Source organism: Lactuca saligna, chromosome 7 (assembly GCF_052625555.1).
Source record: "Lactuca saligna cultivar CGN05327 chromosome 7, ASM5262555v1, whole genome shotgun sequence".
In the NCBI taxonomy this organism is placed as follows: Eukaryota; Viridiplantae; Streptophyta; class Magnoliopsida; order Asterales; family Asteraceae; genus Lactuca; species Lactuca saligna.
Window position 1 is genome coordinate 33467878 of NC_136423.1, and position 18650 is coordinate 33486527.

Here is an 18650-nt window from a genome sequence, read left to right on the forward strand (position 1 = left end):
ATTCTTATATAATTGTCTTTAATCAAACAGTTTTTACATTTTAACCCATTTTGCACACCTAACACAACCCCTTTAGTGTTTGGTGAAAGGATTTTACATGTAACTATGTTCTAATTTTATCAGCTTTGAATTTTCAATCTCCTTTTGACAATTCAATTATTCAAGCGTTTTAACCCTAGGTCACTTCACACTTCAGCCACCCCTTGAATAAACAACAGCATTCCAGATTTGACTCTTTCTTTAACATGTGGACTTATCAACACCCTGAACGGATTAGACCAATAGCTAGTTTGGGTGTAGAATATTTTACAATTCAATTACTTGTACGTCTAAGATTTATACATTAATTCTTAATTAACAACTTACTTTCGTACACATAGTTCATGCATTAGAATAAATGGGTTTACCAAACTTGTAAAATCTTAACATAATATCTGCTCAAACATGTATTTATTTGTTTATTTGAACTCAAAAAATACTTCATCGTGAAAGTAATATTTTTCCGATTTAAACGAAATTAAACGTACTCTATATTTTATATCTAATTATTTCAAAAGGATTGTGATATCTCCTTTTAAATTTTTTATTCATCCATTAAACATAAATTGTTTTTACTTTTACATCTTCTATTTTAATTATAAAAAAAAGAATCATGATAAAAATATATAAATCAAAACATATATGGATGTCCTATTCCTATTTTGAATAACTTAAACACGACCTCCTATAAGATTCGCACATTACTTCTATAATATCCAAAATAAATTTCTTACATAAACAAATAAACCACAAACTCTCTCTTCGAAAAAATAATAATAAGTGAAAGATGGTGGTGAAGGTATATGGACCCGTTTACGCATCACCGAAAAGAGTCCTGGTTTGTCTTCTTGAAAAAGAAGTCGAGTTCGAGACAATTCCCGTCGATCTACTCACCGGCGAAAATCGGAGGCCGGAGTTCTTGAAGTTACAGGTACTAATTCATTAATTTCTGGTTTGCTTTTGACTGCTTTTTGCTGAACTTTTGAAGATGAACTACAGCCGTTTGGATCTCTTCCAGTAATTCAAGATGGAGACTACACTCTCTTCGGTAAGAACAAAGAAAAAACCCCTAAAACAGCAAGTTTTTTGTGGAGAAGTGTTTAAGTTTGGTTTTTGTTTCTATTACGCAGAATCACGAGCCATTATCCGCTACTATGCGGAAAAGTACAAGTCACAAGGAACAGACTTGTTGGGGAAGACGATGGAAGATCAAGGTCTGGTGCAACAATGGCTAGAAGTCGAAGCACACAACTTTGAACCACCGGTTCTGAATCTTGTGCGACAGATTATGTTCAGCTCGTTCTATGGGTTAACAGGAGACAAGAAAGTGATCAAAGAAAGCGAGGAGAAGCTTGGGAAAGTGTTGGATGTATATGAAGATCGGCTTTCAAAAAGCAAGTATTTGGCTGGAGATTTCTTTAGTCTTGCAGACCTTAGTCATCTTCCATTTACGAACTATTTGGTTGGCCCTGTTGGGAAAGAGCATTTGATAAAGGAAAGGAAGCATGTGAGTGCTTGGTGGGATGATATTAGTAGCAGGCCTTCTTGGAAGAAGGTTCTTGACACCTACGGATTGCCTTTTTGAGATTATATAATATGAAGGTTCTATATTCCTATATGTTTGTTAAAATAAGACTTTGGTTTGAGACATGAAAGTGATGTTCTGAATAATTTCCATCAATTTGAGAACATTTATGAAAGAATCATGTATGGGTTATTGCCTTGTTGCGCGTATAAGTATTCCGTTCTTACTTGATGCTTGAGTGCAAGGATTCATAGCTTGAAATTGCTTCTTAATGTAAATGTGACTATGTGAGATATTTATGATCAGTTCGAGTTAACTTGTTTCTAACTGGTGAACAAAATACTTAAGAAAGCCAACGAGAAATTGGGAGAGAGGTGCCAGTGGTAGTTTGATCGAAGCAAGATGTTTAAAGACATAAATCGGATGAAATCTTGGTGTTGTTATGTGAATCGAGTGGTCATTTATTAGAAGCTAAAGTACTCTCATATTGACTTAAACGTGTAAGGGAAACAAAACAACATAAAAGATAAGATGAATGCAAAAGGATACCTAATTATAGCTAAACACTAACATCCCCTCTCAAACTCAAGATGATATGAAAAGCCAATTTGAGTTCGGAAAGATGAGGATACGTGAAGATAGATTAGCTTAAACATCTTTTCAACACTCCCAATAGTATGTTTTGCAAAGTTGTAAAAAACGTTCAATCGTTAGCTAGTCGGTTGATTGAGGTTAAATGATAATTAATCAGCAGTGATTAATCAGGTACCCTAAATTATTAAAGAATTTATTCAAAAATTAATAATTGTTAACAATATTCTAAGAAAATAAGTAAATAAGCATAAAAAAGTTATATACTAGATGTAATTGATTGTCAATTGGTAATCGGATTAACATCAAAAAAAAGTTATAAACTAGATGTCATTGATTACCAATAGGCGGAGGTAGGATTTTAGGATAAGAGGAGTTTCTGGCAATCAAAAGTTCATAAACTAAGCTTGTTGAGAATTGCACAATAGACCGTTAAGACAACTAGAATGGAGTCATACTTTGATTTTTGAAGTTGGTATGATCCAAGTCTAATATATAGTCGTCTTATCTCAATTGATGACTTTGGATAGTTTAAAATTAAAAGTCGTTCATCCGGATCACGAATTAAAGAATCTAATGTTATATCTCTTAAATTTAGCAAATCATTTTTTTCAGGTTCAATATTGACCGACTCTTTGATATTATTATTCCTTTCATGGGCATGTATTATGAATATCGTCTTTAGTAGTATCACCAACCAGATACAATTGTGGGTCACACATATCTTCTATCAGCATGGGTGGGTTGACCAAGTTGTTGAAGCCGTTGACTATATATATATATATATATATATATATATATATATATATATATATATATATATATATATATATATATATATATATATATATATATATATATATATATGGTTAAGTTCATTTGAGACGGCTTAATTTTGTGAGGCCGTGAGATGTATTTTTTTATTTTTTTTTTTAGTTAATTCAAGTTCCGAAAATAATATTTAAAAAAAGAATTTTTGGATTTTTCCATTTATTTTGCATTTTAAAATTATTTTTTAAGAATATGTACAGTGTAATATTCTATTAGAATATTTCACGTATTTTTCAAAAAAAAAAAAAAACGGGATTTCTTTTTTCTTTTAGTTAATTCAAGTTCCGAAAATAATATTTAAAAAAAGAATTTTTAAATTTTTCCATTTATTTTGCATTTTAAAATTATTTTTTAGAATATGTACAGTGTAATATTCTATTAGAATATTTCACGTATTTTTCAAAAAAAAAAAAAAAAAAAAAAAAAAAAAAAAAAAAAAAAACGGGATTTTTTTTTAGTTAATTCAAGTTCCGAAAATAATATTTAAAAAAATAATTTTAGGATTTTTCCATTTATTTTACATTTTAAAATTATTTTTAAATTTGATCTCACGGTCTCACAAAATTAGAATGATCTCAAATGAACCTAAACTTATTTTTACTATCTTATAAAAGAAATCTTACTATTTCTAAAAATAGATTGAAAATAATAATATTATTTTTTTTAAGACGTTCAAACACTTAAGCTAATAGTACAACTAACTATCAATAAAATAATATTAAATTTGAAATCATCTATATTTTTAAACTTAGTGTACAATCACCAATGCATGAATTTTGACTAAGCTATTTTATCCGAGGTTATAATCCTTAAATATTGGCGATTTATCTAAGGAAGTCGATCTGGCCCTCTTTCAGCCAATTTAATCGGTCAACAATCATAACCGACTTTTAAATCCCTTTATCACATTATCTCCTCCATTCAACGAAAAACCCCTAGATGTTGGAATTCACCAGCAACACAACTGCACAACTCTGTTACGTCCATAATCCACCACCATTGAAACTTTAGATGTCACTTTGCCTCCTTTTGCCTCAAACCACCCACAGTCGTGCATGATTCACCTTCTCTATCACCTACCTACTTCTTTCAAATTAACCTTAACCATGAACAGTCTGACCACCAACGTAGGCACTCTGCCTCTTTCCATCTATCATCGCCACCCAAATACATCGTCGACAACCTTCAACCGTCCACAACCTAGAAAAAAGAGCGAGGAAGCTCCCCGTCTCTTCTTCCCCCCCCCCCCCCCTATTAAAGCGAAGAAGCCCTAAGTTTCAGTTAAATTTGCCTCTGCATCATAACACCGCACATATCTTACCGCCTGATGCCTCCAACACTATCATCATCCTCCTCTATCTCTCTTAGAAAATCCCTTAATGTCGCCATCATCCTGATCTTAAGTTCTTAACCATTGTGAAAAGCTTCAAGGTTTGGAAGAAGATGTTGAAACCTAGATGGAAGAACGTAAAGAACACTTTAAATCATAAAACCTAGCTTCTCCACCGTCGAACCATCTTCTCCATCTGTTATTATTTTTTATTTTTTGTGGTGTTGAATGGTATGTTAACTTTCTTCCATATATTCCCCACTTTCTATGGCTCTAATTATTCATGGCTTTTCGATTTCTATGTATTTGAACAAATTCCAACTTCCGTGGTTTCTTCCATAAATGGCATAGTTTTTGTGATTTTGAGGTGTTGAGTAAACCCATTCTTAGCTTCTAATTGTTCTTCATGTTTGTTGAGGTTGCATGAAAAGCCTTTTTCTTACTATTCTTACACTCAAATTTGATTTGAAGCTTAATTTAAACATTATTTTGTAGTCGTTTATTTCTGAATAATAGGTGGTCATGAACTTCAAATTGCTCTCTGTTGAGAGAGATAATTAGTAAATCGCCAAATTAAAGGTACTATATACATATTTATATTTTCTGATATTTTTTTACCATTCCAAAATTATTTTATATCTTAGATTTGACCATTAAATTTTGTGTTGGTGTAAAATGGGTGCCTATGGGAGACATTAATGAGGTATGAAACTTGAATATTAGGGAATTTTTACATGGAAGTGTATGTATGTGGACTTGTACATAAATCTGATAATTGATTTTTATATATGGAATTGCAGGTATGAAAGTCTGTATATTGTTGAATGTGGTATGGAAGCATGATTCCTTGGTGGTGTTGGCAGAAAAATGGTTGATTAGGTTGAATCATGCTTCAATATACACCATTTTCACAGCCTCAAACAACTACCCTCTATCATTCAGCATCTAGAATTTGCACATCTGCTATACATCAAGCATCATATTACCTATCTACACTCATCAAGAAAAAATAAAATCACAAAAGCAAAACAACAACATCAACAAAAAGTGAGTTTACCATCTTCCGAATTTGCTATGTATTTCATATGATTTAATATCATAGCCTTCTATTTTGTGTTTTTATTTTTGTTTTTATGTTCTAATAATTTTTCACATAAATGAACAATTTTAAGTTTTGATCATTTTTGTATGATGAACTAACCTTCATCCTTGCTCTTTTGAGATCAAAATTGTCCATGGACTATTAATGAAGATACAAGTATGCATTTTGTCTATTTATCAAAATTTTCCTTATTTTATTTTACTTTTTAGTTTCATAATGTATTTTCTTTGTAGTACCCCATAAACCTGCAAATAGAAATCATCATGGCTTAAAGGAGAAACTATGTTTTTGTTTTGAAGGTGTTATGGGTGTTGTGGACTACACAAACCATGATGGCATGAAATATATTGTAATTGTTTTTTTTCCTTAACATGTATATGTATTAAATGTGGAGTTATAGTTTTTGTAATAACTTTGTATCAAATTTGCATATGATTACGGAAATTGGATGACTTCCAGTTTTGAAATGCATTCTCATTTATCCCTTCATTTACATGTCTGATTTCTATTAATATGCTAACTGTTTATGTTTATGCATGGGACTATGGATTTCTCTTTATTTCAGATTGTTACCACCCTTAATTAAGTAATTTTATTAGTTATAATGCTTATAAATTAACTTATGGTGGTGCTATTGAAATTATGTCATTGATTTTACCTTTAAGTTTCATTGAACATTTCACTTTTGTGGCTTATGATTTCAAATGTGAATACGAGGTTGATAATTTAAAAATCTGAGCTCAAATTGTTGCTGAAAATGTTTATATATATGTTTGTCAAAATGTTTTTTTTTCTGCCTTTTTGATCTATTTCTATTTATGTTTGTGTGATAATAACATGTTATTAAAATTGAAAATAGTTTCATGTCTCATATTAACCAGTTTTTATGCTATTGTATGTCATTATCTATCACCTCCAATGGAGCAACATGAAACTGTGAGGAGACAGGAGTTAGGGGATAAAAAGTTTAAAATATATATGATGATCATGGGAAACTTGATTACATGAGACCATGCTAAGGTTTTGGAATCTGCCTCCATTAAATACATCAAACATCGTTTGAAATTCAAAACCATTTTCTTTTAGATCGGCGATACATACATTATGTAACTTACTTCTAAATTACACTATTATTTTAAGTGACGTGACTTTAACATTTATTAGTTTTCATTCATCTTTTGATGCATCATGTGTTACTTAAATATGTTTCCGAAATAAAACTAATCACATTAAGGTAACTATTCACTAAAATTAAACAATTTTCTGCCTACAAAAGGAAAAACTAATTGTAGACTATAAATTATTTTTCGAAACAAAACTAATCGTCATGTTAGGCATTGCATGAGTGCCCTACTACATTAGGTTTTTTTACCAACAATATTAGGATTATTTATAACAAACGTATGAATTTTTTTAAAAAAATATGGGGCTATTTGTTTTTGACATAAAAAAACGGGATTTTGTAGAGAAAAAAAAAAGTCTTTTGAGTATTAAATTGAGTCTTTTTTTTTTTTTTTTATATATAGCGAAATTGAGTTTTTTAAATATATAACCAGTTATAACATTTTGAATTTAGTTTATTTAACCAATCAAATGTAGTCTTACACTTTCAAACTTTTTTTAATTAACCAAATATAACCTTGCATTTTGAATAACTTAACAATTTCAGTTTGAAATGTTGACAGTCGATACTTTCCAGTCCCTCTGGAGACCTTAAATAAACCCTAGAATCTAAACTTCGAAACAATAGATCCAACATATAAAAACACTTATCCAACATACACAAAAATGACTAACAAGTTATATTGTTCGTCGAAAAGAAAACGAATTGATGAATTGAAACTAATCATTGTCCGCCGAAAAGAAACTAACTGTCGAAACAAACTATTCACATCCCGCCGCTTTGTGCGGGTAAACGACTATTTTATATATATATATATATATATATATATATATATATATATATATATATATATATATATATATATATATATAAAACACGCTACCACAACTCAAGAATTTACACCGCCCTTCTTCTTTCCTATCTACTCTCTTACATTTCAATTCTATACTTTCAAATCAATTCCAATGGATTTCAGCCGTGGCAAATCCAAAAATATGGTGCTACTCAAAGAAGAATCATCGACTTGAAACCGATACCCAAATGCCAAATATGATTCCTGAAACCCAAATGCCATTGCCAAATTATACCAATTCATTCCCAACACTATCAACCCTAACAATATCCTTCCTAACCATTTCAAACCCAACAAACCTATAACCAATTTCAAGGCTCTCAAGACTACAACCAAGGTTTTAGTTTATTGCCAAATGAAGTGTATATTACGGACACTTCGCATTTTCAAAAGCTTGTAAATGAAGTATCTAGCGATGAAACCTAACCCCCATCCGATAACAAAAATGATGGTGTTGATGAAGCCCAACCCCCTCCTAAACCCAAGCCCCATCACAATATAGAACAACTCAATCGACGAGAAATTTTACGCAACAATTGAAACATCAACAAGAGCTCATGCCTAACATCAAGTCGGTCCATGTTATTTTATCTTGCCACTCATACCGAAGCACTTGATCGAAAGAAAAATATACACTTTAATTCAATGACATGGTTCAGTAAAAATATAATTAAATATCATTTCCAGAGCTACATATGAAATTATCTTACCATTATGCAAAATGAAGTCTATAAATGGGCTATGATAAAATGATATAAAATTGTTATTGTTGATGTTCTATATATAGAGGTTTGATTATGGTGGTAAGTATGGTATTAGTCGTGATATACTTGTAGGAAATGACAATTCATAATTAATGTTTGGATTTCGTAGTCAAAGTATATGAACTCATAATCAAAATACCAATCCATGTTAAAGTTTATCTTTTAAAGATTTTCAGAAAAACACCAATTATCCTACTGTAACGTGTCGAAATTCAAACAAAATTTTTCACTTTTAAAAGATAATATGTCATTCAAACATTTATTCATTCATAAGGAAAATCATTGTTTGATAATCAAAACCGAGCTATTTAAATTAGAGTATAAAACAAAACATGCGGAAATCTCAAATGTAATGTCGATGCACGTGTGCAGTCAATCATTGCCCTTCCCACGATCTGAAAAAGTATTTGCAAAACAGTTAATCAACAATTGTAAGCTAAAATTGTTGGATTAATGTCTAAGTCCATAACTATTATTGGTAAGACTTGACCCGACCCGGCATGGTCCATTTGGGTTGCATGGCATCGTGATAATTGGATAGACAAGATGAGGAAAAAGGATACTAGTGATTTATATTAAAATATTATAAGTTCTAATATATTAATATATAATCATATTATTTAATTAGTATTGATCAAGAATTAATTCCATGGATAGTCCATGGAGTGTTTAACTCATGGATCATATGAAATGAAGGGTCATGGGTTTAACCCTAATCTCCACACTATATAAAGATGTCCTTGGTTGGTGAAATTTGCACTCGTGTGTGTACACAAAAGGGGCAAGGCCGATTTCACTAGAGAGAACCAAAGTATCCTTATTCTCAAGGTTATTCCAAGTGTTCATGGTGTTGTGTGAACCATTTGAGGTGTCACACTTGGGGTACTAGGCACTCAAGCTTCATTAAGACAAGTCACATCAATAAGGTATGTATTATATCCATTTTATTACCCAAGTATGGAAAGATTGTATGCTAGTTAGGGTAATACCTTGGAATATTCTAATTTGCATGTATAATATAGAAAACGTAGATCCAAGGTATTTAGGGTTGCATGTACACTCAGGAGTGTTAGAATGCTCAAAAACCTAACAGTGGTATCATAGCCTAGGCTTGTTTTCTTGTTATACTTGCAAAATTGGCTGAAAAATCGAATTTTTGTGCTATCTGCTCAGCAGACTCGCCGAGTCCGTGAAGGGACTCGACGAGTCCAAGGCAAAATGCATCCAATTCGCCGAGTTGGTTCGTGCACTCGACGAGTTAGACCCCCAGACAACATATATTCGAGTTTTAAAGCTGGAATTGGTTTAGAATCATTACCCTAAGCTGTTTTGGACTTATAAAAACCTATTTTTATAATGGTAATGATTATAGTAAACCAATTTCAAGGTTAAAATCAAAATTTCAAGTTTTATTTATGTTGATGTAATTCTTGAAATTGTTGATATGGATTGTTCATGCTTATGAGTTTCGGTATATCATAGGAATTATTTACAAAAGTGTTTGTTAGTTACTTCTTGATCTAAATGTATTTTAATGGAGTCCATAATTTGTCCTCAAGTTATGGATTTCCAAAAGTTTTATGTTTCCTTGATTTATGAGTTAGTTTAGATTAATGAAAAAAAAATTGTATTTTAGTTGTTTTCAATCCAAATTAATTTAAAATTTTTTTGTAACTTGTCTTCAAGTTATATGAAAAGTCACATTTATGAATCTTAAAACTCATAAAAATGCCTTAGGTTACAAAAAAATCAAGAGTTTTTTCTTATAAATAGTTTTTTATGGCTCCATAAATTGTCTTCAAGTTATGGATGTCCAAGAGTCTCTTTATTAAAAGTTTTAAAGCTTTAATTAAACTCATAAGTTATGAAAATCCAAGAGTTTTGAAGAGTTTCAAAACTTGACCTCAAGTTTTGGAATTTGTAAAGTTTTCCCATGAATACTTTAATTCCAAGTTAAGCCCTTATAATTTTAAAAGTTAAAATTCAACCCTTATACTTTATAATATTATAAGATAATAATATTTATATATGTATAAGAGCAAGTCGTCTTACCATTAGTAGGCCTCATTCATGAAGCCGATCTATAAGGGGGGTATAAGGTTACTGCCTATAAAATGGCAGTTTAATGGGTGTCCACTCTCACCCACCGTTTCCTTGACTAGTGGAGGGTCGTTAGTCGAACAGGTAGGACAAGGACTATAATTATCCCTTCATTAAAAGTGTTAATGATAAATATAAAGTAACTAAATGTTTTTATAATTCCCAATCTTAGTTACTTTAGGAAAATGTGAATAAGGTGCTAATCCATGAAATTACACTTTGCACTTTGCTTAAGTCGGTTAGTGGAGCGTGTGTGGTTAACCGGCACACTAACTTGATTTAACAATGTAGGCAAAGGGTAACTTAATATTTATCATAGTATCGGTGGAGCACGTGTGGTTAACCGGCACATCGATTGAGGGGTAAATATTAAGGGTACCAAGTAATTTGCATGGTTACTTCACACCTTGTTTTGTGATCCTCGGCATCCAAGTCACAAAACCTGAAGGGCACACTCGATATTGAAACATGTCATTGAACAGTTCAATGAATCTCAAAAGTTCTAGGAGTTTCAAATTCAAGTAAAACCTAATTAAATTATTTCATTTTCATGGTGGAAATTGTTGAATCGTCATTCGCCTACCTTCAAATATTCTATAGCTTGGATTACGACATCCCTCTTCCAAGTTATAAAAAAATTGTGTTGGGTCAAAGCCTTAATATTTCATATTGGGTGTTATATTAAGGACTTTAAATCAACTATCGTGAATATCTACCAAAAGATGTCTAGTTCAGACATCTATGATCTTCCCAAATCTCTTGGAACTTCACTTTCTCCACCTCATCCAATTATACTCCCTAACCCACAAGTTCAAGGTCACTCAAGCCCTATTGGCAAGCAAGGTTTATATGTGATCGCATCTTGGAGATGAAGGCACATATTGACAAGCCGGGAGAGTTGGGTGTCAAATTCTTAAGAAAGTTGGATGTTCAATCACTTTCTAAGTCACATAGTGAGTTACCTTTGGGACTACTATGAAATAGACTATGACATAACCCTTAATGATCTTATATATTTGCTTGGTACTGCTGAATCAAAATTGATTTGGAGCTTTGGTAAAGCGAATTTGATTAGTAGATCAACTTTTCAAACCTTCAATGGACATTGACAATGGTTGCATTGGATTCCCAGTAAAAGCTTTCTCTTCCCAATGGAAAGGGATTGGCCATAGTCAACTCGGTTGACCAAATGGTAAAGAGAAATGCTAAGTCTGAGATCGTCCCATGTACCAAAGGGTCCATATGGTTCTATTTCCGAAAGTAAACGACATTGGTTGCGAAGCTGCCAAATTTACTTGAAAGATCATAAGGCTGGTAAAGTCAATAAGTATGACTCTACTTCAGGTAAAGTCCACTATCTAACTCGATTAAGTTTCTATTCTGAGATTCTTATTATATGATGTGACTGGGTCACATGTTGATGTTTTAAGAATCAAAGGAAGAGTGAAGGAAACTTAAATAAAGAGTATGTTGAATCTGATCACGAAGATGGATTTCTATCGCTTGATTGAAGATCGGATTCTTGAGCTACTCTTAGGGAGTTATGATAGATTGCTAGGAAACATGTAGTAGCATAGTTTTCATTCAAAATTGCATTGTAAGGAAAAGTTTTAAAATAAAAGGAAAATTTTTGTTTTATTTATTTTAAAAATATCCTTACAATGGCATTTGTGAAAAAATTATTGCTTATATGATTCCATTAGTAGCAAGAGTGGAAATAGGAATTTGATTCTTTCATTTGTGGTAGTGTCTAAATTTACCAAATAAGGAAAGCTTCTTATCATCCAAGTTTTCAGTTGGATAGAAACTTGGAATCATACAAGTTGTACAGTATGATCAATGAGAACTTTCAGCTTTGGAAAATTAAGACTAGTTCCTTGTTCACATTTATATGTGAGTCATGTGAAGGACTAAGTATCGAGTACACATTCATGTGCACTGATCAAGTCCACCACAAAATATCTATAAGACTATTCGTCATGATTTACTTAAGTTTAGTAAATATGGTTACACTTACAAGTTTAAGTGTAATTCTGATACATTGGAAAATTTTCGATGTATGGCAGAACAAATGAGAAGAATCAAATTAGGTAGAAGGATAAAAGTTTCTCAAATATGAAAATATGGGAGAGTACTTTATTATCATGTTATATGATCATATTAATGATTAGGATACCTAATCACAGTTCATCCTCTAAGTGCATTCTGATAGCTAAGAAGATGAGCTATGAATTGTTGAAGTGGTTAAATCAAGAAGATGATTCATACATCATTCCAAAAACAATTCTTAGAGTCATAGTCCAAGATTGTAACTTGAGTGACATATCTTAAAGGAAGGTTTCTTAACACTAGTCAAATGTAAGAGTAAAGTGTGTCCTACTCTTGCACATTTGAAATTGGTAAGTTGTGATGTTTTGGATAAAACAAAGACCAAATAAGACCAATTGTGTGAAGTGTTTGTCTTGATAAAGAATCCAAACTATCTCTTGAATATTTGGCAAGATAGTCTTATATGTCAAGAGGACAATGGGAGTCTTAAAGGTCTTAAAAAGAATTTCAAGATCTAATCAAGAGTAAAACCTGTAGTTTATCACTAGCACAGGACATGCGGTTTATAACCTATCGTGTTGACATATTTCTATTTTTGTGCCCATTACAGTTAAAGTTGACTTTGCATATGAGTTCTTAGAGTTCTCAATTGATTGCATAACAACTTGGAAGCAATGGCAGACCCTTAAGCTGTCAGGTGGCAAGAAATTAAGATTGAGTTCAGTCTATATGAATTTGGATTTGTCATTATCCTTGTCTTGTGACTATGGTTTTGACAATTCACATGGATAAGAACACATACACCATAAAATCTAAGGGTCATAAGGTTTCTCTCCGATTCATGAAAATGATGGTGAGGAAACACTTCCACCAAGTAGATTTGAAGCAGGCAGCAAAGGTCTAAACAATTGAGACTGTGATTAAGGCATCCCTTTTCATAGGTATGAAATTGTTTAGACACACATGAGAGCTATCTAAGGAAAGGTGTATGATTTTGATAAAGTTTTATCAAAGCATCTCGTATCAGAAGTCTGAAATTTGGTAAGAAAGTCAATAAAGTATTGATTTCTAGAAGTCCAACTGATTTCTGAGTACATGTCAAAGCTAGTGGGAGAATAAGTGTTATTGCTAATAATCATCATGTTAGTGGGAGCATGATAATTATGATAAATCTTACAAGTTAGCAATGTTAATTATAGAAAAAAAAGTTTAATTAGGAAAAGTTGTTTTGCTATAATTAAGGGAGAGGAAATTATACTTCATTTTAATTCTAAAAGCTTAGATTGAGGTTTTAATCATCTTTAGTCAAGGATATATATATATATATACATATATATATATATATATATATATATATATATATATATATATATATATATGAATTTTATGTTGGAATGGCTCAACATAAGGAAATTCTATATATGGATCTATTATTTGCGTTCTAAAATTCGATTATGATTACGACATCCCTTTTCATAGTATGAATTATGAGAACTTGGCAAATAGAAATAATGTAGCAAAAGACTGGTCTAGAATCATATCTTTATGGGAGACATCATGAATCGTGCCTCATATGCTTCGGATATAGGATCGATTCCCTTTTCATAGTCTGAATTATGAGAACTTGGCAAATAGAAATATTGTAGCAAAAGATTGTTCTAGAATCATGTCTTTATGTGAGACATCATGAATCATGTCCCATATGCTTCGGAGATAGGGTCGATTATATGTGCTATAATATTCATCCTTTCTAAAATTTTCCAAATGCTCGGGGCATTAAGAAGGGAAAAGGTTTAGATTTGGATATGACTAAAAGGATTAAGCAATTGTTGAGGACAATCTAAGGTTTACCAAAGATTGGTTGCTCAGGGAGAGTTGGAAATATAATATTAATATTTGGAAGGACCATATTTACATAATATGAAAAGAGGCAACTCTTGTTCAGAAGTGATAGTCAAAATGGGAATACGGGAAGGTGGAAGTTGTTCAATAATCTGTGTAAGATTATGAAACTTAATGCAAGAAGGATGTTTCCAAGGATTTGATCTCCTTTGGAATGCTCTGTAATGTTATTTGTCATGTCTTTGTGACTTTGTGCATAATCATTACAAGATGATCAATGCATATAAGTTTAGAATCTAATAGATTTCAGTAAATGGCATGAATTTGGAATTCTTGCATTTGCAGTAAGGAATTGGGAGTGTGAAATGAGAATCATTGGAATTATGTTCAATCGATCTCTTTCACAAAGTAAAGATCATAGACAAACTTAGTATGCATACTTGGTGTATGGCATGACTAGTGTTTAGAAAAACATAGTGTACATGCTTGGAGCATGGGACAACTATTGTTTTAATTCAAGTATAAAGTTGATAGCTTGAAACAGTATGCAATGAATGATGGGTAATCAATATGGTGATAAATAAAAGGTGATTTATTTATATTCATAAGTTCTGAGACCATATTGGATTCGATTATTCTTGTGTTTCACTTTGCATATTTTGACTTCCATAATAATTGGGTCATTCTTCCTGAATAACTATGTTATTCAAACCATCCACAGTCGGTCATATGTTGGAAGTAGATATGAATCAAGACTGTCATGGGTTGGCTTGTAAAGGTCTAAGTTGTTGGACAAAGTGGTGTTACAACACTCATGACTGCTCATAAGTTCTGAGTATTGGAATCAACCCGCGCTCATTGGAATCACTTTATGGATTTTATCACGAGTGATCATGAAACGATAATATCTTATATTCTTCAAACCTAGATATATGAGTTGTTACTATGAGTTGGTTATACATTGATTGCACGAAAACGCATTGGTAACCCGATGTTATAAAATGTGCATTTGTGTATGATTCAACAAGTAGTAGAACAAGCCATATGATTCGAAGTTTATCCATTCCTTTTACCTTTGGGATAAAAGTGATATTTGTGGGCCCCTCGATGATTTAATGATGATACATGTGAGTGCTTGGCTAATCCAGGACTGATTTGATTTGTTCAATCAGTCAGTCGTCATAAATCAGAAATCAGGAAACAACAAATGGACAGAGAGAATGATTTATAATCCATGTCTCAGTCCATATGATATCTAGAATGGAGGAATATATGATCCCTTATCTAATGGACAAGTCATTGACAAGATCAGAGTTCAGTTAACACATCAGAGTTCGACAGAAGCTTTTGAGAGCTACGATTGCTAGTCGGGTTTTGAAGTCATACTCAATAATAGTTTTAGACTTATCCAAGTGGGAGACTGTTGGATTAATGTCTAAGTCCATAACTATAATTGGTAAGACTTGACCCGACCCGACATGGTCCATTTGAGTTGGATGGCATCGGGACAATTGGATAGACAAGATGAGGAAAAAGGATACTTGTGATTTATATTAATATATTATAGGTTCTAATATATTAATATATAATCATATTATTTAATTAGTATTGATCAAGAATTAATTTATAATTAATTAAGTGATCAAAAGGAACTAATTAAATATGGACTCTTAGATATATATATATTTGTGATGGGCCAAGTTCATTTAGGTTGGGCTAAGCTTCCATGGATAGTCCATGGAGTGTTTAACCCATGGATCATATGAAATGAAGGGTCATGGGTTTAACCCTAATCTCCACACTATATAAAGATGTCCTTGATTGGTGAAATTTTCACTGGTGTGTGTACACAAAAGGGGCAAGGTCGATTTCATTAGAGAGAACCAAAGTATCCTTATTCTCAAGGTTATTCCAAGTGTTCATGGTGTTGTGTAAACCATTTGAGGTGTCACACTTGGGGCAATAGGCACTCAAGCTTCATGAAGACAAGTCACATCAATAAGGTATGTATTATATCCATTTTATTACCCAAGTATGGAAAAATTGTATGCTAGTTAGGGTAATACCTTGGAATATTCTAATTTGCATGTATAATAGAGAAAACATAGATCCAAGGTATTTAGGGTTGCATGTACACTTAGGAGTGTTAGAATGCTCAAAAACCCAACAAAAGTTTAGTGAGTTCCCTAGGATGAATGGAGAACCTAGACTTGTGTTCCTCCTCCATGAAAACTGATGCACACCACCCCATTACGGAGCTCATACTCTCCGATGAAGAGTCAACAACCTACGGCTAGGATAATCGAAGGAAGCCACTAGACCCACAATACACTCACTCTTTCAGTGCTCTTCCTTCGTAGCCTCAATCTGAGCCTCATGAATTTGCTCATTAGCAGGGTAATCATAGTCATCCTCAAACATATATCCCTGATCGGAGCCGCAACCGCCTTGTGGCTGAGAGCATCGGTCACCGTATTAGCATTGCCTGAGTAATAAAGGATGTCACAATCATAATCCATCACCACATCCTACCATCGACGTTGGCTCATATTCAGATTTGACTGATCCATCAAATACCTCAGGCTCTTTGTGGTCTGTGTGAATAGTACAACGGACCCCATATAAGTAATGTTGCCAAATCTTGATGGCAAAAACCACAACCCCCAACTCTAAATCATGCGTCGGATAATTCATTTCACGAGGCTTCAGTTGTCTCGAAGTGTAAGTGATCACGTGACCCCTCTGCATAAACACTGCCCCTAAACCCGTGATCGACGCATCACAATAAGCCACAAAATCCTCAATACCATCGCATAATCGCCGTCTCAAGGTCTCAGAAGTTGCCTGTTGCTCAGGCCCCCAGCAAGATGTGACAATCTTCTTTGTCATCCGAGTCAAATGAACAACTATCTTGGAGAAATCCTGTATAAATCTCCGATAATAACCTGCAAGACCAAGGAAACTCTGAATCTCAGATGGAGATCTCAGAACCTCCCACCACATCACGGCCTCGACCTTCGCCGGATCGACCAGAATGTCATTCTCATTAATAAGGTGCCTTAGAAACTGCACCTCGCGCAATCAGAACTCACACTTAGAGAACTTTGCAAAAAGTCTCTCCCTCCTCAAGGTCTCCAACAACTACCTCAAGTACTCCTCGTGCTGCTCATTGGTCTTAGAATAGATCAAGATATCATCAATAAATACAATCATAGACCAATCCAGCATTGGCCTGCACACGTATTTCATGAAATCCATGAACGTGGTTGGAGCATTGGTGAGCCCAAAAGGCATCACCATGAACTCGTAATGACCATAACGAGTCTGGAAATTTGTCTTCTACACATCCTCGTCTATAACCCTCATCCGATGATAACTCGAACATAAATCAATATTATAAAACTAAGATGCACCCTGAAGTTGGTCAAACAGATCATCAATCCTCGGGAGTGGATAACGGTTCTTCACTGTTACCTTATTATGCTCCCGGTAGTCAATGCACATACGATGTGACCTATCCTTCTTCTTCACAAATAAGATCAATGCTCCCTATGGTGAACTGCTCAGTCGAATTAATCCCTTGTCTAACAAATCATGTAGCTATGTAGATAACTTCTGCATCTTGAGATGAGCCAATCGATACAATGCTTTGGCTATTAGAGTCGCACCTAGAACTAGATCAATCCTGAACTCAACCAGTCTCTCCAAAGGTAGCCCAGGCAAATCCTCCTGAAACACATTCGGATACTCCCGCACAATAGGCATATCATACACAGTCGCCTTACCCTTATCACGGGTATCCATAACATAGGCGACAAATCTGGAACAACCCTATTGAATATAGAGTTTGGCCCTCGCTGCTGAACACAAAATCGGCCCATGCTGAGCTCTCTCTCCCTGAACCAATAACTCTTCCCAACTTGGGGTTTGAATCCAAACTAACTACTGCTCACAATCGATCACTGTCCCATTAGGGTTCAACCAATCCATGCCCACAATAACCTTATTCCCACACAAATGAATGGGAACCAAATCGACCATATATTACTCGCTGAACCATTGGAGAATACAACACCGATGAACCCTTGCTACTCGGACAGATCGATCATCTGCAATCTTGACATATAAAGGACAATCTAGATTCTCCAGAGCTCTAGCAAACCTCTTACTAAGCACAAGCGACACAAAGGATTGGGTAGCCACCGAATCAAACAATACCAATGCAGAAATACCGTTCACGAGGAACGATCCAAAAATAAAACACATAAATATAAGCAGACGATTCAATATAAATAAAGAGATAAGGAGAAGATACATACCTATCACCACGTCAGGAGCTACATGAGCATCCTCAACTGTCAGCTAAAAATCCTTGCTCTTCACCCCAGGTACATCCTCTTTGCCCTTGTGGTCGTCAGTAATCCGTGGAGTTGCAGGAGTAGGTGTTGACACCAGCTCTGCTGCAGTCAAACTTGGATAATGGGCCTTATTGTGGCCCTTC

At 33.5% G+C, this 18650-nt stretch overlaps 1 protein-coding gene and 1 long non-coding RNA gene across 2 annotated transcripts; both read left to right on the forward strand.

Annotated features, from left to right (window-relative positions):
- The first annotated feature begins 742 nt into the window (after nucleotides 1–742).
- On the forward strand, nucleotides 743–1756 carry LOC145006233 (glutathione S-transferase F9-like). Its single transcript, XM_078965321.1, has 3 exons — nucleotides 743–970; nucleotides 1039–1087; nucleotides 1170–1756. The coding sequence occupies exons 1-3, from the start codon at nucleotides 827–829 to the stop codon at nucleotides 1622–1624; spliced, it is 648 nt and encodes a 215-aa protein (XP_078821447.1). The 5' UTR covers nucleotides 743–826; the 3' UTR covers nucleotides 1625–1756.
- Nucleotides 1757–4911: 3155 nt separating this feature from the next.
- On the forward strand, nucleotides 4912–5885 carry LOC145007568 (uncharacterized). The gene is made up of 3 exons (XR_013662994.1): nucleotides 4912–5019; nucleotides 5117–5363; nucleotides 5718–5885. It is a non-coding gene; the product is annotated as an uncharacterized LOC145007568 (long non-coding RNA).
- The last annotated feature ends 12765 nt before the right edge of the window (nucleotides 5886–18650 follow it).

Coding starts and splice junctions, on each gene's coding strand:
- LOC145006233 (XM_078965321.1), top strand. CDS start 827: ATGGTGGTGAAGGTATATGGACCCGTTTACGCATCACCGAAAAGAGTC. Junction 971..1,038: donor CGGAGTTCTTGAAGTTACAG/GTACTAATTCAT, acceptor GATGAACTACAG/CCGTTTGGATCTCTTCCAGT. Junction 1,088..1,169: donor TGGAGACTACACTCTCTTCG/GTAAGAACAAAG, acceptor TCTATTACGCAG/AATCACGAGCCATTATCCGC.